We start from the raw sequence: 21,169 nt of genomic DNA on the forward strand, positions 1-21,169 counted from the left end.
GTGAAAGAGCTGGTGATGGGGTCCTGTTTCCTTCCTCCGCCCTGGAGAAATCTGTAATCAATGACCAACTTCCTCCCCTCTCTTTAATCTATCTATCTGTCTGCCTGTGTGTCTGTTTTAGGAGCAGCAGAGGCAGGTTGAGGACCCAAGCAGAGAGGTGAAGAAGGTCAGTAAAGATTTGTAAACTAATTCTACACGGCAACAAACAAAAACTGCTAATTAGCATTAAATTATTGCTGTTGATATCTGCTCACATGGACAGTACAGTATATTCAGCCAAGTAAACTTACGCTTTGTTGAGCAGTTGCAAACAGCCTTAACATCGCTGACCTTTGGGGGTAATGAGAGCCAGAGAGTTAAGCACACTTGATATTAACCTGTGTAAAAAAAGAAGGATTGTTGAGGATTATGAGACAGGAGTAAAGGGTACAAGTATTTTTAGTAAACAAGCTAGACTTCTTTCTGGCAAGTAGCAGTCTTGTCAAGCTATTTTCTGGCTAGGTGTAATCCCAGCTAGCCGGGAACGTTCCCAAAACATTGGCTAACATTACCTACAAGTAGGGATGCACCAATACCGATACCAGTATCGGGCCGTATCGGAGCTTAAGTACTCGTACTCGTAAAACTACGATGAGTACCGCACTCGAATACCACTTTACGGCTTGACGTTAGCCTCCTGTTAGCTAAGCAGGTAGGCGGAGAATGAACCCATTTTTAAAAAAAAAGCTTAGTCCTCACAGACAGCACTAACTCACTACCAAAGCAAAGCTAATAGAGTGTCACATTAAGGCAAACAACCGTACATATTCATGGACGCACACACGATAAAAAGAGTCTGTCAGTAAACAAGACCGGGCATGTCTCCCTCACTGCCGTGTTTCGGGGGGATGCGCTTTGTTGTGCTGCATTCAGGTGCGCTCATCACGTGAATGTGTTACAGGTAACACGAAAGTAAAATGTGGCAGTGTCATGTCTGTTAAGTCAAACAAAGTTGACTCTTAAACTGTCAGCAACAGTTGCATCATTCTGTCGATTTACTTTGTTACAGTCAGAAAGTGAGGAACATCTGATGAAATGAAACACGCTTTTCATGTCAAGTCATTATGAGAGCTGTACTGATATTATTAAGTACTTATTTCGGCAAGTACCCAAATGTAAGTACCTTAAAAAAGTGGTATCGGTGCATCCCTACCTGCAAGTTTGAATTGCATTTGAAAGAAACGTTTTCATCTATTTATCAAAGAATGTTTTAAGGATGTTTATCATTTCAAATAAAGTTCTTGTAGCGTTAAAACTTAAACTAAGACGTAACGTTTTAACTGTAACATTCTGAAGATGTTTTCAGGATGTTACTGAGGCCTGGGACATCAGAAAGCCTTTTATAAAACATTTGCTCAATGCTACATAAAAACAAAAGTAGAACATGCTTCCTGCAACATTCTTAGGATCTTTTCAGAGAACGTTCTCCTACTATTAAAAGGAACATTCTGGGAACCAAATAAAAACTTCCCGCTCAAAACATTCACAGAACGTTCTTAGAACAAAACATGTCCCATGAGACCTATTTCCCTCAAGTCCCAAACAGCTGCAGACACAAAAGTCACCGTTCAAATATGGCGTATTTATTTACAGAAAAAAAGATGTATTAAAGAATTAAACTGGACTTCAGGGTGAACTAACATAACAAACAGTTCTAACTCAGAGGGCAAGCAAACAACAAATCAAAGAAAACAAAAATACAAACACTTACCTCCCTAACTAATATAAACATGAGAAAGCAACCTTAAATAAATTAGCTTCACCCTTACTTCTTTTTAAAGGAAACTAAACAAACAGAATAAACAAAGAAAAAACAGGACTTCTTATACTAGATGTCTTCAGACACAGCCAGTCACACGCAAAGGCTGACGATACACCGTCCAATCAGCTCCGGGGACTGGCGCACACCTATTTGAATCAGTAACGTTCAATTGGACATGTGCCATATCTAATCTTAGATCTGTGTCATTTACTTCTGCTACATACACTGGTGCTTCAAATTAGCTAATCACCATTGCAGCAGTATGGATCGCAGAATCGATTGCAAAGGTCGAGGAGAAGAAACGATTGTGACGCAGAAGCTAAGCGAGCCAGCATTAAACCCAGTGTACCCAGTTTTTATGAGTACAATTGAAGAACACAGACTGTTGCCAACATGCAGAACACTTAATCACTCCAAAAGCATGTTCAATGAATGTATATTAAAGTGATTTACTAAAGTAAAGACAGTGAGCCAGTCTTTAAGGGCGATTAACACTGTCCCTAATGGTGTTAGCTCTGCTAATTTCCCAGACGCTAGCAAGTGAATGCTAACATGATACTGTAGCATGATGCATTAGAGCAACCCGTTTAGTTCTTCTTTCAGTCTGAACTTTAACACCATCGCTTCCATTATTCATTAGGTACGAGGCATGGGTTGTAGAAGGAAAAAAACAGTTGCAAATTACAGTTCCTCTTTTTAACTTTTGAAGGTGCGTAAGGCGCGTAACAGACGCCAGGAGTGGAACGTCCTGGCCTACGACAAGGAGTTCAGACCAGACGCCAGGCTCACCCCGTCTCCTTACCATGGCATGTCCTCGGAAGGCTCCCTGTCCCCTGATAGCAGGTAAACAAAAACGTGTGTGTGGTTTTCCTCTTGAGTCCTGGGATCTAGATGCAATCTAACCTGACAACGAGTCTATCCAGAGCCCCGGGGCAACAAGAGTTGGCATGAGCGGTTGACATGGAATACCAGCACACACAAGACATTGCAATGATCTAAAACATTTCACTGTTTTCTTCAGGCTTTAAAAGCTATAAATAATATTTGTATTATATAAATATCTTATACTGTGCAGGGTCTGTTACACAACCACTCAAACTCACACTAATACCCACATTAAAGCAGATATTTATGATAGAGATTTAAGCAGTACCAGCCTACCTGCTGTATCTTTTAAAGCTCTTTGCTGCCCTCTTCTGGTCAAACTAGTTTACAACAAATGAATGTCAATTTTTAATTTGGATTTTACACTTTCAAATCTGTTGGTTGGATTAAAGATTTAAGGGGAAATCGGATCACTGCAAACCGTTTTACTAACATGCTTTCAACCTCTCAGGTCAATGGCGTCCGACTCCTACCCAGCCAGCCCAAACCACCCCTCCACCCAGGCCCCGAGCACCGTCCACCCCACCGACCACCACGCCAGGGACCACCTCAGTGCTGCAGCTCAGACTCAGTCACTGGACCGGGGACTCAGGCCGGCCAACCAACCCCCTGGAGCAGGAGGGCCTGCAGCAGCAGGGCGGCATGCAGCCTCCCTTGGCAGGACCCCATCAGGACACGGGGTCCAGGGGGGCGGAGATCCAACGGTTAACGGGCCAAGGCAGCAGTCTGTTAAGGAATACCGGGCCGGGCATGGGTAGGTTTTCTTAGTTAGATTTTTAACATATATGTGAATTAAATTGTCTTTCTATTCATTTATTTTGTCGTGTTTAAGTATTATCTTAAATTATTTATACAATCTGTTGTGTGTGTCGGGAGAGTTCATCTATAAATTGACCGAAAATGTTAAACAGTATTCAAAAGTGTTGCATCTAAAGCTGATATCTTCTTATATTAGTCTAGAAGGTGTTGTTTCCTACAGACCAAATGACTAAGTGAAACATGGTGTTGAAATGAGAAAGGCCAAGCTAATGTCAGCCGACTGCTGCCTTGAATGTTAAAAAGGAATCACCTTTTTGAAATGTCTCTTCATGACTCCCCCTCGACCCAAAAACCCATAAAACCAGCGATGTGAGACTTCTAAAAATACACATTTACCCTTTACTCTTCAGTTCATTTCCTTCTCTTGTTCTACAATGGAAATCAGGCTCGCAGCTTTGCAGAAACATAAAGCCTCTTTTTGTTTTGGACAGATGGCTTGAATTCTTCCAAAAATGTAGAATATTACTTTTAGAGAGCGACTCAAGCCCTTTATTTACAGGGTGGTTGGTTTCTCTTTTAAATAGACTGCTTTTAAAGATGTTGATGTTGTTGACTCTTAAAGGGCCAGTTCGTAAATTTTCAACCTCAGTCCTATCATGCTATTATGGAGAGCTAATGCCATTATAAAGCTAGTAAAAAAAATGCAATTAAACGCCCAATGCATGCTGGGTGTTGTAGGAATGTAGAATGGGCGAAACCACGAGCTGTTTGTACAACTTTCTGGCGCCGATTTCAAATATTGTTGACTAGCTTTGACTGACAGCGGCCTTTTCCTTTAAGCTAGGATACGAGGCTAAAGGATCAAAGTTCTTCTGGCTTTATAAGAATTAAATGAATACATTTAAATTTGCACACTTATGGATTTAAAGGCAAAGAATCACCTCTTCTTTTTCTCCTTCTCCCCCACCAGCGGCCAACCCTCCACTATCCCAGAGTACTATATCCCACCCGCACCTCCTCCTCCTCCCCCAACCATCCCCTCCGCCCAAACCGCCTTCGACTCCGCCACGGTCCCTCCCTCCGCCGCTGCCTCCGCTGTGCCCCCAACCTCCTCCGCCCTCTCCCGTCCCTACTCCCCTTCCCCTCCTCCTCCCCCGGCCAACTACGTGCCCTCCCCCGCCCACCCTCCCTCCGGTGCACCCCCTGCCGCTCCTCCACCTCCTCCGCCCGGAGCCCCTACAGGCCTCCAGGCTCACCCATCGCCGCCTCACGCAGCTGTCGGTCAGGCGGTGGATGGAGCGCCAGCGGCGAGGAAGTCCACCATGCTGGGGATGATCCCGATGAGCGACGCCCGCTCCGACCTGCTGGCTGCCATACGTAGAGGTTAGTGTGTGGTTAAGTATGTTTTAAAAGGTCAGAGGTCAGGCTTATTGCACACAGTATAAAGAAGTTATTCATGTTGTTTGCTACTCCACTCCACTGATGAGTTGTTCAAAAACAAACCGCATCAACACCACACATATCACATGACCGCCACGGAAGAACTGTTACCGGGCACCCACGAGCTTCTAGTCACGGCCCTGCTCACTCCCTCCATCCCTCCCCCCTCCATCCTCCCTTCGTCCCCTCCAGGTATCCAGCTGAGGAAGGTGCAGGAGCAGAGGGAGCAGGAGGCCAAGAGGGAGCCCGTCGGCAACGACGTGGCCACCATCCTTTCCCGCCGCATCGCCGTGGAGTACAGCGAGTCCGACGACGACTCCGAGCTCGACGAGAACGAGTGGTCCGACTAAAAGAGCGGGGAAGAGACGGGGGCTCGGTGGGTGGTGATGACGGGGAATCAGAGCGAACATCGAGACACTGGGGTCAAAATGAAGGGTTTTGGTTAGCTTCAATGAAAAAAAAATCCAATCATGCATACATTCACACACATACTCACATCCCCTTTTGCAGCCTTTTTCAACATCTAACACCTCTGCAGCAACAGGTTGCTAATTTCAGCCTGCTTTGTTGCCCCTGATGACGCCTATTCTACAACTGAAACCCTAGAGATTTGTGTGCCTAACCACCCAGTGTGTACGGCACATTAAACACACACACCTCCCGCCCCCGTCTGCTCATTTTTAACCACTAACACTCAGCTGTGAAAAACAAACGCACCAACTTCTCCCCCTCTACATATTTGAGTGATAATTATTAGCAATATTACATGATCTCAAACTGTAGGTAGGTGGACTCCCCCCTTGTGAGTACGGGAGCTTAATGTGTTTACAAAACACTTGATATAGCACAAGAAAAATAATTATAGTGCAATCGTAACGTATCTGCCAAATGTTGAGAAAGAATTTATGAAAACATGAACATCAGGGAAAAATAGCTTCTTAGAGGATCGCTCTGCCGCGCTGGGCTGTGCCTGTTTGAGAAACACTCGTCTGAAGAGGCTGCTCTGTCTTTGGGAGAGTTCGGCTTATTGGTCACCTTAGCGGACATTCGACAGAAGAATCAGCATTAAATCTATCTCTGTCGTAAAGCTGCACCAAAACAAATTCCTTGTGTGTGTAAACCTACCTGGCAGTAAACCCCGATTCAAGCTCCTGTGAGGAACTTTCCGTTTGCGTGATTTTGGCGCCCCCTGTGGACAAAGAAGTACCTATTATATATTCGCTGATCTTGTTCTGTACATGTATAAGTTGTGTTTTCTGGTAAAACAAATCTCCTCCTGCTTTATTTTATCATTTAAACATATCACTAATTGAGAAAATCAATCCATGTGGTGTTCTTCATGTGCTACAAGACATATCAGGGACAACACCAGCAGTCATCTCCATGGCTGGGCCTGTCTGCTTTTAAACTGCAGTGTACCAAGGACAGGCTGAACAACACGTTTTCAGATCGGCAGGTTTGTGACATCACAAACCTAAGGAGCCAATCCCGTTAATGGACTGGGTGGCGCTATGCATATCATTATGTGTAACCAATGGCAACTACTTCGGCGATGTGCGAGCCAGCTGTAATTGCCATCGTAATTTTTGCAAACTCACTACTGACTACTAACGTTAACGTTACTACTGCTAATTACTACATTTCAAGCTGGCTAAGTTTAAGGAGTTGCCACTAAACGATGGCAGAGACGTGTTTGGTTTTCGTGACAAAGGGGGCGGTTGTAAATTTGCATAGTGGGCGGGGACTGTGAAGATTTAGGAATTTTTAATAAGGGGGAAGGAGGAGATGCCTCTGGGGGATTTTTACAAAATCAGACACAATTTATTATTTCAAGCAGCGCATTTTATACGTCTTAAAACCTGACTGGAGCTGGTCTTTAAAAGATTTGTCAACAGAGAGAGATTTGATGCTGGTTCTCTTGTTTGGAAAACTCTCTTAAAATCAATGTAGTCCTTCATCTCATACCTTAAAAAATGTGACACACAACAGTTCTCCCATTGACAGAGTGTCAGAGTACAAACTGTGACAAAAGACACCACCCACCCAGATCTACGCTGGTTTAGTTAAACCGGGCTTGTTGGAGTTTAGGGATAAATCATCATTCAGCCTTCATATCACAGAACAACAAAGCAAGTGAGCGAGCTTCTGCCATTATTTTGGTTGTTTTATATTTAATTTTTTGGTCTTTTTAAGTCATTCATAATTCAAAGCCTAACATTTCAGCCAGTGACTGTGTGCTGTGGTATTGGTCTTATATAAACGCTTCCACACTTAACCACAACAGAGCGCACTCACAAAGCTTGTCATCCTCGCCCAGGGTCAAAGCTCACGTCCACTCCGTCATGTGCGACCCTGGATCAGCTCTGCTGTCTGTGGAGGCTTTGTGAACGCAGCCCCTGGACTATAAATACAATAAGTGTAAGAGACTTGCAACAGTAATATACAGTATATTATCTATCTCTCTTTTCAGTATAGGTTTGGCTAATCCTCAGTATGAGCTGATTGGACTGTAGTGTTTTTATAATGTGGTTTTTCCTTTTGAAATGTGCTGCAGTGAGTTGTTCAATTTGGTTTATTTTTGGGGTTTTCTACTCGAGGCCAGGATTAAGGTAAAGAAGTAAAACTCATGTCAGAGAAGCCAGTTAAAGAATGACCTTTGTTTTTAACACAGAAACCTGTTGATTAGTTTTATTTCAAGCCAAAACACTTCCTAAATATCCCATAAAATACAGCATTCAAACAGAATGTGATGTTAGTCTGCTACATCTGTTTGTTTGAATCTTCTGTCCAGTGCAACATTGAGTCTTTTTTTTGTTGCTAAAACTTTGCAGCAACGCATCTTGTGAAGTTTAGAGTCTCACCTCGACAATAACAACAACAAACAGTTGCCTCCTTTTGATCGGAAGATATTAAGTGATAGTTTTAGATTTTAAACGTAAGCAATGGTTTCTATGTGTCCATTTATCAGGATATTGTAGAAACACTCTTAAAATATTCAGTCACATTTTATTTTATATCAGAAAAAAATTTAATATGGCCTGATCTCATCCATTTCGAGGTAAATATGAGCACTTAATCACAGAAACAATGTGTAGTTACAGCCTACTTCACAATGTAATATAGACAGGTACATTTCCAACAAAGTTTGGCCCTGTTGTAACTATTTAAAATAGATGTCTTATGACCTGCAAACAACTAAATTAGTGTAATGTTTTTGTTGTTGTATATAAATACCGCACAATAGCTGAGAAAACGGCTCACTAAATAGCTGCACTATGTTGGAGAATATAAATTCTAACTGGATAAAGGACTGGACGATGGATGAGTGAGTGTTTGGTATATGATTTATGGAAGATTTCCACATTGGAAACTCTTACCCACGATTACCGAATCGGAGACACAAAAGGCATAAAATGCTTCTATTTTGGCACCAAAAGGCTGAGATTCAACGTCGACCACACCTTGTGTATCTTTGGCTACTGGCTTGTGAGAATACTTCGTTATGTGTTGAAAATGTGAGAAATGAATCATGTTGTATAAACTTTTGGTAAGGAAGCCTGTAAAGTACATTTGGGGTAATATAACATAGACAATGGAACAAAATAAACTGTGTATTGCACACTAAAACCAACTGTAAGCAAGTATGCATGTTACTATAGACAATAAATGGTGAACAAAATGGTTATCCTGTGCTTTTTTTAAGCATTTAGTGTATGAGTCATACATTATTGGATTATTCCATGTGCGTCTTATACTTATACAAGGCTGTGACGTTTAAATTTGCGTACCACTGAATCACTTATGTTTTTTCACTAAGATTACTGAACAATAGTTGCTGTACACCCCCGAGTCTTTGATACATCCTACCCATAAAACAGAGGTTATCAATAATGTGCTATAGCGTTCAAACAAATAATATTGTGTTATTAAATTATTATTTCAAAATCATATGTGAACTTTACGAGCTCATCTAATTGTAGAATTTCTACAATTTAAAGAGCAATGACCGTAAACTTGTATAGAACACTCATCTGATTTTAAGATTTATGGAATAATAATCTCTGTTTTGTAATCTGTCTGTCCTTCGATTTCTTGATGACCATTCATCCAATCAATGTCACTTTTGGTGGGTGTATTGCTGAGGACGAAATGGATTGCCATGATAATCTGTTTTTTCGTTGCTGCTTCCACAAACTGAGAAATCCAAACAAAAATTGGTACAGAGCATCTCTGGACCAAGCTGCAAAGCTGAGCGGTTCTTGAAACCACTTCCTGCAGCCTGTCTGGAGACCAAGCTATTGACTTTTGTGGACAAGCATTGCACTAGTTTTGCTTATGTGAAAATCGTTTGTTTTATTTAAGTTATTTTCTTTATATACACATTTGAAATCCTTAATATACTGCATCTTTTCTCAAACTTAAAGGCCCCTAAAACCGTCTGTGCCTTTCTCAATTTATTGCCATTTTTTTTACGGACAAAGTCGGAATAAATTTCTGGTTTAAGATTTTAAACCAGGTTGTTGTTGGCTGCGATTTAAATGAAATGGCCTCCGGATGAAGAAAACTGGTTAAGTTCAAATTAAGTACAGGCCTATTTGGCACTGGTTCCATTTGAATTTAATGTTTTGAAAAATGAAACTGAAAAGTGTTAAGTTGAAGTTTTAAAAAGTAGCTACAGGCTGAACTTCGAAAGGAAACATTATACAATTGATTCTAATTAGGGCCCGAGCACCGATGGGTGCGAGGAACCTATTGGAATGCAAGGAATTATTAGGGCCTGAGCACCAACAGGTCCCAAGACCTTTGCCATGAACTATGTTGAAACTCATGGTCTATGTCCAACACTGTTGCCATGGCGACATGTTGTTCGCCACTAACAGGAAGTTAATTTTGCAGGTACTTAAAATACTGATTTTTTAGTGGGCGTGGCTAAACAGCTCAGTGGTGGTCCCTATAATTCTTAAAAAATTCAGCCCCCGGAGCACGTTTAACCTAGATGAATGAAATTTGCTATACATATGTATCATGTCTAGACCTACAAAAAAGCCTCTTGGACCCATACTGTAAATCCAACAGCAAGTCCGCCATTTTAATCTTTGTGTCAAAAAATAGTGTATTTTGCGCCATTTCCAGGGGTCCTATTTTAACTAACTCCTCCTAGGGCTTTCATCCAATTCACCTCAAATTTGTCCTGTATACAGAGGAGACATGAATGTGTCAAAGTTCTCAAAAACATGTACAAAACTCAAAAGGCGTGGCCATGGCAGCTTGTCAAAGTTCCATGTCTCGCCATGAAACAGGAAGTTACTGTAACTCAAACATACAGGGTCTAATCTGCCTTAAAGTTTATACATTTAATGTAAGTCCCTTCCTGAACACTTCTTCATGTTATAAATCAGTTTTGGTCAGAGCTCCACCTACTGGTTCGTTGGAGTAAGCCTCGTGTGACATGCATTCTATGCTTGACTGGCATTGTCACTTTGCTGTCTGCACTTGATGTTGTGTCCAAATCACATAACAATTACAAGCCATTTTCACTGTTTTCTGTCTGTTAAACACACTGTGGCTGCAGCACATTTTGGTCCATAGAATTACACTTTGTTACCAACATTTGGTGTTGTCTCCTGAACACAGGAGAATTGTTTCCATTGTTTTGTCTGTGTTCATCACACCGTGGCTGCAGGTTGCACTGCGACTGCAACACACCCCAACGTGTGACACACCCCGACGTGCAAACAGTCCCACCTGTTTGCACGTCGGGGCCCGTTCATCGCTGCTTGCAGCTTTAATTGTAACATTGTAACTAATACAAGCTAAGACAAAACTATTTAATGCAATCTAATACAATGTAACTAACATTGTAAAAATTGTAACATTGTAACTAATTTGTCATTTAGTGACACAAAGGTTGTGATAAGATCCTATAAAAGGCATTAGTTTGTCTCCTAAATACAAAAACTTAGTGCTCATCAAATTATGTGCAACACCAACACTTCTGACCAAAAGACCTGAAAGATCATTCATTCAGCGATTTCAGTCCTCTTTTAACAGTGACGTAAATCCAGCTATCGTCACTCGATTTTCTCAGCGTTGTGTTGTGACACGCCCACCAGTGTCAACATGGTTCGTTCCAGCGCCGTGCTGTTCTGGGCCTTGGCAGAGTGGAGGAGGAACCAGTGGGTGCTGTTTGGGAGAGCAGAGTCATTTTGGGACACAGATGGTGACACAGCGGAGAGAAAGAGCGAGAGAGAGGTCAGTGGAAAATACAAGAAGCACCACAGACCCACACTTAACGATGAGAACATATGTCACCCAGAGTGTGTTTGTCAGAAAGATGCAGATGATTCAGTTTGTAAATGTAGATTTCTCAGATCACAGATTACAAAGTAGTTCTAACATCCTGGCTTCCTGCTAGCATCTAAATTTAGTCTGGATCTAATCTTGGAATCAAAGGCATCAGATAAGCCTATTTAAATACAAGATGCTCTCCATTTATCTGACGTATCTGATGACTCATGCGTTTTACAATCCAGATGTGATTTTTTTTTTTCCCTTTTCCTGTGGAGAGAAAAAATGAGATTTCCATCATTGACTAAAATAGTCACCAACTTATAATGATATGATGCCAGACAAGTATAGTCAGTTAACAGCAGTAGCATTAGGCCTGTTGGACAATTGATGGTTGTTTCATTGCAGTTGTTTGACATGTTTGAGCCTATTATATGACATTTATTTAATTACTGCTGACTGTCCGTAACGTACACAAGTTGTTGAATTGATTTCCTATTTGTTACCATTAACTTCAGACAGCTACAACATGAGAAATTAACCTGTAGAGACTTGCTTGTTGCTTGTGCTGATGCTTGATGTATACAATCTAGAAAATTTATTAAAGCTTATTTTCAGTCAAATCGCCAGAACAGTCCCATAACTAAAAATATTATATTTAATTGTAAAGAGATATTCAAAGTAAAAGATCCACCGTTGAGGTGGCTAAAATGATTGCAATAGCAGACATTGAATTACATTTTTAAATGGCTGCATGAAGAACTGTATTTTGTTCCTATTTTGTCAGAAAGGTCCTTTGTTGCAATGAATCCTGCAGGTACAAAGGACTAAGACCTGTAGAAGACTGCTGTGGTGAGAAAATTTGAGTTACATGAATCCATTATAATGAAGGCCTGCTCAACGGATCCCCATCACCTGTATACCTGCCTCAAGAATGTTACTTTTGTCTTAGATCAAGTATGAGACTTGACAAAGGTTGCCAAGTCATTATCTCAATGTGCTGTTTCCAGAGGTGAAAGAGCTTCCCTGAGACAGCTGCAGAGGCAAGACTTATGGGTGGACGTTTGCTTAATTTCTCACAAGGAACCAGGATCCTTCCTTTATGCAGGGCAACTCTCGATCACAGGGTGGTAAGTCATAAAGGTTGACTCGATTTAGAACTGAGTCCATGATTGCACCAAGAAAGAAATTATCAAGCTGAGCACTGAATTACTAGTGGCAACATGGCAGTGTGTGCACAGTAATCATTGTAGATTTCATTATTTTGAAACACTTTAAGACAAAATAAAAGAGGCCCGAAAATTGAGCCCTGGAGAACTCCATGTCTTGTTATTTCACCCATATACAAACGTCATTTTAGATGTTTAAACACTGCAGTAAAGAGGTCAAAGTGGTCATTATTTTGAATAATATTGCTATTGAGACACTTTTTGACCAAATTAAAGAGGCCCGGACATTGAGCCCTGGGGAACTCCACATGTATTATTTGACCCATATACAAAGGTTATTTTAGATGCATAAACACTGTTGCACAGCCCTATTGCAATCCAGGTTTGTTTCTACTGACAGTTTTGAAGGTATTGACATTATCCCCCTGATTTGAGCCTGCTCTTCTTGCGAATGGGTCCCTATGCTTTGTGGCAAAATGAGCTGTCAAAACTTTCTTTTATGAATGTCAACTAACATTTCAAAAACATACAAACCCAAATTATTGAGATTTCTAATCTTATGGTACTACAGTTACCATAATTCTCTGTCCCATATTTTATGGTCAGCCATGTCAAGATCCAAACTTTTCCATGAATCAATTTCTAATCACACATCATCCAGTACTTAAGCAGGCGCTCTTTTTAAAGTCTCCATTTGAGTTACCCTTCAAAGAGAAGGAGCAGTTTAGGTCTGTAGTTGTTTTTATCGCAGATGTTCGGCCTTATTGCTGGGCTTCTTAAAACATTAGGGAAATTACATAATGATTAGGACTAATTGCAGCAAGGCGGTTGCCAAACAGCCAAAAACACTTTTAAAGAAGCTTGTTGGCAGAACATCAAGGTAGCAGGTGGTCGGCTTAGGATGCTGTTCAATTTGATTTGAGAGGTCTGGGTACTGTAGTTTTGCATTTTAATAGCATAAACCTTGTTATGTGTGCTAAGATCTCTTCTTTATAAGATATGCTGCTTCAATAGACTTGAATCAATATAAGCCACTTTTTTCTTTTTCTTTAAATAAAGGTTGTGTTTCTAATTAAAATAATAAAATTAGTCCCTCAATGGGTTGTCAAGGAATTGTGGGAAATGTAGGTCATCACATTAAAGTCACTGGACATTTAAAAATAACTCCTGGAAAGCTTTGAATATGTTGAAGGATAATTTGCTAATAATGTGTGTTTCACATTAAGTGCACCCTTGGGTCTTTTCCTGGTCGCATGGTGGTAATAATCCTTGCAGGTCTCAGTCAAATGCTCATTTAAATTTCAGATCAGGGTCAGAAAGAGGTGTGTGTGAGTCAGACACAACAGATGCAGGAATATCACCACCTTCTGTGCTCTTTTTTTGCTGTCAAAAACATGCACGTACACGGAGGTGATTTGCGGCATCCTGCAGCAGATGGTGGAGGGAGCTTTCTGACTCATAGAGAAAGAGAGAGAGAGGGGGGAGACAGACAGAGAAGGAGGGAGGGTGGGAGAAGGAGAGAAGATAGAGACAGTAAGGCTGGAAAAAAGGAGAGAGATTGGCTTTGTGCGTGTTTTCACAGAGCTGCTGGAATGACGTAAAAGAGGTGAGTGTGTGGGCGGATGCTGCGTCTTTTCCCTCCTCATGTGTCCTTGCAGTACTTACCTCTGGCCTCATGGTGGAGCTCTTCCCCTCCTTGTAGAGACTGCATAGAGGTGAGTCAAGGAGTCCAACACACACACACATACAGTCTCATGCTTGTGTAATTGACACTTTCATTGACATACAATTTTGAGTAATTTAAAGGTTAAATTTTCACCTGCGTCACAGGTTTGGATGACTAAAATCTCCTGCTGCATTGTTAATTATTTATTAAGAAGCTTCACTGGTGGTTTGTCCTGGTATTAGAAATGTTCTGATGCCATCCACCTTACCTAAAAACAGACTGAGCTAACGTTAGCGGCAGCCCGGCTACCAGTCCCCCCTAACATCCTGTGACCACGCCATTAACATGACACCATTTTTACCAGTTTTAATTATTTTAACTTTAGATAATAATAATTATACTACAATAATACAATACAATTTGAGTGGGAAAACACTGATACATTACACCACAAAAAAACAAGGCAAAGTGAGCTAACGTTAGCGGTAGCCCAGTAAACGGCTTCTCCTGATAGCCTATGTTCGCTAAGACCATCTAACACTTATTTCAAACAGGAAAATACATTATTTTGGGTTTTAATCCTTTTTAATTAGGTTAACTTTAAAATTAAAAAGTACAGACTTAAATGTGTGATGGAAAAACACTGATTGCTGATGTTCTGCTAGCTTTGGCTAGCGTTACACCAGTAAAAACAGCTAAGCAAGGAGAAACAGGGTTCATTATGTTGTATAACTCTGCTGTAGAAATACTTTCATACCAAATAAAAGAGGCTCGAACATTGAGCCCTGGGGAACTCCACATCGTATTATTTCACCCATATATACAAAGTCAATTTCAGATGCTTAAACACGGCCATAAGCCCTGTTTGCAATCCAAGTAGTGGATTTTTTCTCATAGGTACTGACATTATCCCCAGGATAGAAACAAGAAACTACATTATTTGGGGTTTTATCATTTTTAATTACCTAAACTTGAAACTTAAAAGACTTAAATGGGTGATGAAAAAACACATTGCTGATGTTCTGCTAGCTTTGACTAGCGTTACACTAATAAAAACAGCCAATAAACAAGCAGAGCTAATGTTAGCCGCAGCTCATCTAACAACCCCTTCTTCTGTCCTTTGTCCACCAAAGACCGACTGACAAACACAGAATTTAACATGACACTGCTTTATTTGTGTTCTTACTGGTCTTAATAACTTTAACTTCAAATTAAAACCATAGAGCCTGAAAGTTTGTGAAGGGAAAACAATGATTGCAGACATGTTGCTAGCTAACATAGCATTCTAGGCTAGCACTGCACTGTTGTTGTTTGCTAACGTTACACAATAGTAATACATTTTTCTGCTCCAAAACAGTGGTTAATTGTGGCAACTGTAATATATATTATTGCTGCGTTGGTTTCTGTTTGGTAGAAGAAGAAACAACACTAGTGCTATCATAATCCTGGACATTTATACCTGTACATTTGATACGTGTGTGGTTTTTTCAGGCTACTTGGTAACAAGGCAACCGCACTATCAGTCCTCCCACGGCCAATTTTTATTAGTACCTTTCCTTTCCTTCTCTCCCTCTTAGCCTAATCGGTTTTCCTTTACGTAAATGCCCTGTACATGTGCGTGTTCTGATTGGACTCTCCCTCTCCCCTTGCTTCTTCTCACTCTCCTGTCTGCTGTTATGCAAGCAGGGAGTGGTTTAATAATTCATCGGCTTCTTTTTTTATGCCCAGGTTTTTCCTTTAACACCAAAGTGACCTGCCATATTGACTCACACAGACTCACGACCCCCACACACCAATCGTAAGAACACCCACACGCGGATAATCTCACGCAAACGCCCACAAACACACGCGTCACTGGATGACCTCCACATCAGCACACGGGGAAAGAAAAGAATTCACAACTTTCTCGTTTTTGTTGTTCTCTGTTTATTTGGCAAATTATTCTCCACTTTTTTTGCAGTCTTTTTTTTTTCTCTTCTCGTTTATTTACAATAGTAAAAATAAATCTCTCTCTTCAAGGTTTTACATTCGACATTTACAAGTGCAATGTGTAACATGTCCATCTTTATAAAGTGCATTTGTACTTTTTATCGACTGTTTCACGACACGAACTCAAGAGGACACAAATTAAAGTACAAGTTAAAAAATAATAAAAGAAAAACATGATTCAAGGACACCGCTTTAGGTCTCTGACATCACAGTTTCATTACCCATAACACCTTGCTCTTCTTGAGTGATGCTCGTGCACGTGCGCTGCTTCCTCATCCACACCAACGACATAGATGCATAAAACAATGTTTTTCTATGAAGGCCATACTCGGTCCGATAGAAAATTAGCTCTGTAATGGTTTTGATTGACAATCTCTGCTTGCCAGGTTGTAGGTAACAGAGGGGAAAACGTTAGCCTAGCTTAGACTAGCCTGGCGGTCAAAGAGAGGGGTGCTGCTTATTCGCTGTAAGCACTCGCCCCTGTACCCTGTTTTTAAAACTCTTTGTGTTAATGCTTGTGCTCGGAAGAGACAAAAAAAGGGAGGGATGAGGAGAGGAATAAAAATAGACAAAGATGAATGCGTGCTTGTGCAAACGACATGAGACGGAAACAAAAACTTGAAGGAGTATGAGGCGGATGTTTCTGTCTACCGAGGCAAAATGAAGGGTCGATTTTTACGTCTTTACCTTCCTCCCCTCCTTTTTTCTCGTCTTTTTTTTCGGCTGTTCTTTTTATCTGCTTTCAGGGAAACTATTTTTAGACGTAGCCTGGCCAGCTCGCTTCCTGCAGGCCAAGGATAGCTAAGTGTTCGACGGGAAAAAGAGACGGAGGGAGGAGAGAAAAGGTAGAAATTTAGATAATGGGGATGAAGGTGTAGAGGGAAAAGAAAGAAAGACAGGAGAAGGGGAAAGTGGGGGTAATAAGAGAGAGATGTGCTTGAAACAATGAGGAGGCAAAAAGGCAAACAAAACACAGGGCATGATTTAAACCGCAAAGAGGACAAGAGGGAGCTGTCGGAAAAATGAGAGGAAAAGAGAGTGGGCTGTTGTTGAAAGGAGGATGAGTAGGAGGAAGAAATGAGGGGGATGTCTTTGAAACGACCTGCTCTCTTAGACACGACTCAGACTAAAATGACGTCACTGGGAACCTGACTCTGTGACGTACAACGCTGTCACGCACACTCTCTCTCTCTTGCTCTGTCCAGTTTAGTGCTTCGGAAAAGCTCAGATTACTGCAATTTAAGTCAAGAAGACGTCTAACAGAAACACTGATATCATCTCTCATCTTAATGCCTCCTGGAGAATAAAAGTCTGACGTTACAGCATTAAAAAAAATGGCGGATTTTATGTTGTTCGCTAAGTTAAGTGATCGATAATGTCAAGGTCAAGTCCTGGAACATGACAACCTTTTTTTCTCTCTTTATCCAGCTGCTCATGTCGGCTTTTTTTTTTTTTTACCATTTTGAGCATTTTTTGTTGTTGTTGTTATAGATTTTCAGACTTAACCATGAGAGTAACACCTCCTGATAAACGTGTATGTACACAAACAGAAAAATAAGACACTAGAAAGTCAAAAATATGGCACTTTTTCAGCATATCGGACACACAGCTTCTCTTTTACCCCCCAAAGAATCACTTTTGTAGGAAGAACACAGAAGAAGAGGAAGAAACAAACACACACATTCACACACACTCACGACATGCTCACAGCAGCGACCATGTCTTGTAACTCATGCCCTGATGAACATTACAAAAATATACATTTCTGTACAGCATTGCATAATAAAAATAACACACACACTCACTTGTACAGTAGTTCTTATTTTTCTCTTTTTTTAAAATGGAATTATAGTCCTGTATAGCGGCTGTGTGTTTGTGTTTACAGTGAGAGTTATGGTTCATTACAATTGGCTATGATCCCGTGGGGAGAACACACACACACATTAAACACACACCCATTTACGCTCACACACACAGTGAGTGGTCGCTCCACTCCTGCCCCAGGAATGGTTGACTTGAGTTGTGACATATTCACAGATGAGTGTTATTAATTGTTGAAACGCATCACTGGATGGACATGCCAGATGGGACAGTCAGAGTTTAAAATACAGCTGTGTCATACTGCGAGCGCTAACGCTGACTTCACATCAGATGATCACTTATTGTAGCTCAAGCCGAGCGGTGCCTGATTTGTGTTTTGGGGTTCATGATTCCCTCCAGACTTGGATCAAATGGAGTTATCCTGGAAAAATGCCACATACTTGACATTTTACTGCACAATTCCGCCCATAAGCTTAGCAAGCTAACAGCTAGCATGCTAGCACTTGATGGGCTCAATCAGATCCTGGGCCTTTTTCTGTTTACTCTCTACTGTTGGTTATTTAAAGAAAATTACAGTAGAGTAAATATTTTACTGCAAAAGAACAAATAAATCCCCCCCTAGAGAACATGTTTCTTGAGGCTTGTTAAGCTAGCATGCTAGCACTTGATGGGCACAATAACATCCTGAGCCTTTTTCTATATGCTCTGTTCTATGATGTTTAAAATAACCGTCAGTATAGAGTTGATATTTTACTGCCAAAAGAAAAGCTTACCAAGCTTTCTCGAAGCTTGGTAAGCTAACTGCTAGCATGCTAGCACTTAATGGGCACATTAACATCCTGAGCCTCAGTCTGTTTTCTCTGTACTGTGATGTTAAAAATAACCAACATTAAAGAGTTAATATTTTATTTCCAAAGAACGAAGACATACTCCCCTGCTTTTTTATGCTTGGTAAGCCAATTGTTAGCGTGCTAGCCAGCTGTGAACATACCAGTGCTAGTCAGGCACAATAAAATCCCGAGCTTTGTTATATTTTCTCTTTACCAAGGCCAAACAAATTCTACCAATAAATGTGTCAACTTGGCTTCCTATATGTCCAAATGTCCACAAAGCATTAATCTCTAAGTTTATCCACAGCAGGTTTTGATATGAGAATAGAAATGTACGTTTTATTAGCCGACAGAAGACTGTTACCACTTGATCAAAACAAAAATCGGAAACTTAACATCACAGGCTTTTTGTTTTTCCTGCCAGACGCAAAATATCACAAAAGATATGTTTCTTGAAGGTTGGTAAGCCAACCTCTAAGATACTAGCCAGCCTGAGATATGCTAGCCAGCCTTGAACATGCTAGCACTATTCAGGCATTGTAACATCCTGGGCTGCCATTTAAAATAACTCCACAGTACCAAGTTGATATTTCACTTGTCAAATCTTACCAATAGTATGTGTTTCTAGAAGCTTGGTGAAATAACACTTAGTATGCTAGCTAGCTGGCAACATGCTAGCGCTAGTCAGGAACAATCACATCCTGAGCTACTTTATATTTTCTCTCAAATTTGCAGTTGACAATGATGTCACAGTACAGAGAACTGATACATTAGTCCTTGAAGTGTTAACTACACCAATGCGGTTCCATTAACCATTCCTGTTTAATCCAAGTCTGGTTCATGATCCCGAAGTAGCTTGAGTTTGGTTTATTTTCAATAGGGAAGTTGGACAGCATTAGCCAAGCTAGCCCAGATTCTCCATCAGTATTACCTTTAGCTAAAAGGCAAAAGTATGTAGGCTGTTGTAGACAGTTTTAGAAAACATTGGCCGGAGGTGAAGCTAACCTCTCCTAAAATCCATTGTTGTCCCATCTAGCATCTCCAAACACAGGTGACTAAGCAAGTCTCACACATCATTGTGCATACAGGAGATCTGTGTGCCAACAGGATCTGCATCAGATTCCAATGTGAAATAGATTCAATTAACTCTCTGGGATCGATTAGTTCTGCCTTGGCACCTCTGACTATTTACCCCCCACAGTGCTGCAGCTCACCGAGCGTGCCAAAAGTCATCCATCTCCAGATTTAGACTCATTGAAGGTATTTCACTTAATAATTGATGCAAGTCTTTTAACCAATAGGCAGTTCCATCAATGCAGTGATTGAGCAAAAAGAGAGCGAGAGAGGGAGGTGGTCGACCTTTTTTTAAAGACTCCTTTACCATTAGATGCTTTTGACTGGGAACATGAAAATACAGCTAATTTAGAGAGAAAAATCAATAATATTGCAAGATCTCTTCCTGCAAAACACCATCTATAAATGGAAATAGAGCATTTGCTTCTATTTAGGTTTGTCCTACTTTCATGCCCCAGACAGGGAGGCCACGTTTCTTCCAAATACAGTCAATGTGCTTTTTGATGCTTTGACATATTTAGTTTGAGTCTGCAAATTATTCAAAGTTCACCACCTCTGTCTGTCTTTCCCTCTTCTTCTCCATTGTGGCTTTTTTGTACACGGCAAAAAACAGTTGGACATTATTGCGAAGGAGTTTCTGTTCCAATAAGGCCGAAAACAAACAAGGAAAAAGACACAAGAGATGCTGCCTTTTTCAAACAAAATCGCTGAAGTGTAGCGGTTGTTCTGCTAACAACTGATTGTTTGCTGCTGCCAAGAAAAATAGAAAACGTCTCTACTTTAAGTTCTAATTTACACTGTAGAAAAAAACCTTAATACCTGCGTCTCCTGAGCGCCATTTTTTAAAAGTTTCTGTGTGTTCTTTGCTGTCGTTTATCGTCGTGGTTTATTTGGTAGAAAGCATAAAATTTGGAAGTGTTGTGACAGAAACAACCTGTATTTTTTCTTGTGTTGTGTTTACAGTTTATTTTACAGCCCATACAGTTTCCCAAAGCCACTTCCCACACAAGTTTATTAGCAGCATGCCAGCAGCTCAGTCATGGCACCTCTGAGGTTGTGCAGGGAACACAAGAGTGAAAACTATCTCCGTGGATCATTTAAATGCAGACAGAGGTTGGCAATAAATCCTCTCCAGCTCATCCTCACTACATCCTCTGTACATTAGGCTAATTCCCCGCGCTATTATTACCGAGATGTTATTAACATTAGCTGGATTTAACTTACATGATGCCCTTTCAGAGGGAGAGAACTTCATCCTGATTGGGGTGTGTGGTGGACGTGACCCGAGGTTACGTTAAAGCGCGTCTCGCTTGGCGTTTCTATTTCACGCCACGTCACCTCGCCTCTCTTGCTTCTCATTAACCCGACAAGCCTTCAGAGGGGCCCGCGGGGCAGAGCTGCGCTGCTTCTTAAAGGTGGGGCGAGTGTGTGTGTGCGAGTGTGTGTG

General features: G+C 41.0%; 1 protein-coding gene across 2 annotated transcripts in view; it reads left to right on the top strand.

The window, feature by feature from the left end:
- LOC138600817 (actin-binding protein WASF3) overlaps positions 1–8,568 on the top strand; it is a 47,061-nt gene extending 38,493 nt beyond the window's left edge. For both annotated transcript variants that reach the window (XM_069672331.1, XM_069672332.1), the window contains 5 exons: positions 122–166; positions 2,511–2,644; positions 3,138–3,440; positions 4,416–4,828; positions 5,078–8,568. In XM_069672331.1, the coding sequence (XP_069528432.1) occupies positions 122–166; positions 2,511–2,644; positions 3,138–3,440; positions 4,416–4,828; positions 5,078–5,235 (1,053 nt within the window). In that variant the 3' untranslated portion in view covers positions 5,236–8,568. The remainder of the gene's footprint in view (positions 1–121; positions 167–2,510; positions 2,645–3,137; positions 3,441–4,415; positions 4,829–5,077) is intronic.
- The last annotated feature ends 12,601 nt before the right edge of the window (positions 8,569–21,169 follow it).

The sequence above is a fragment of the Semicossyphus pulcher genome, unplaced genomic scaffold, assembly GCF_022749685.1.
Source record: "Semicossyphus pulcher isolate SPU_LCO1_2020_fin unplaced genomic scaffold, fSemPul1.0.p SCAF_21, whole genome shotgun sequence".
NCBI classification, from domain to species: Eukaryota; Metazoa; Chordata; class Actinopteri; order Labriformes; family Labridae; genus Semicossyphus; species Semicossyphus pulcher.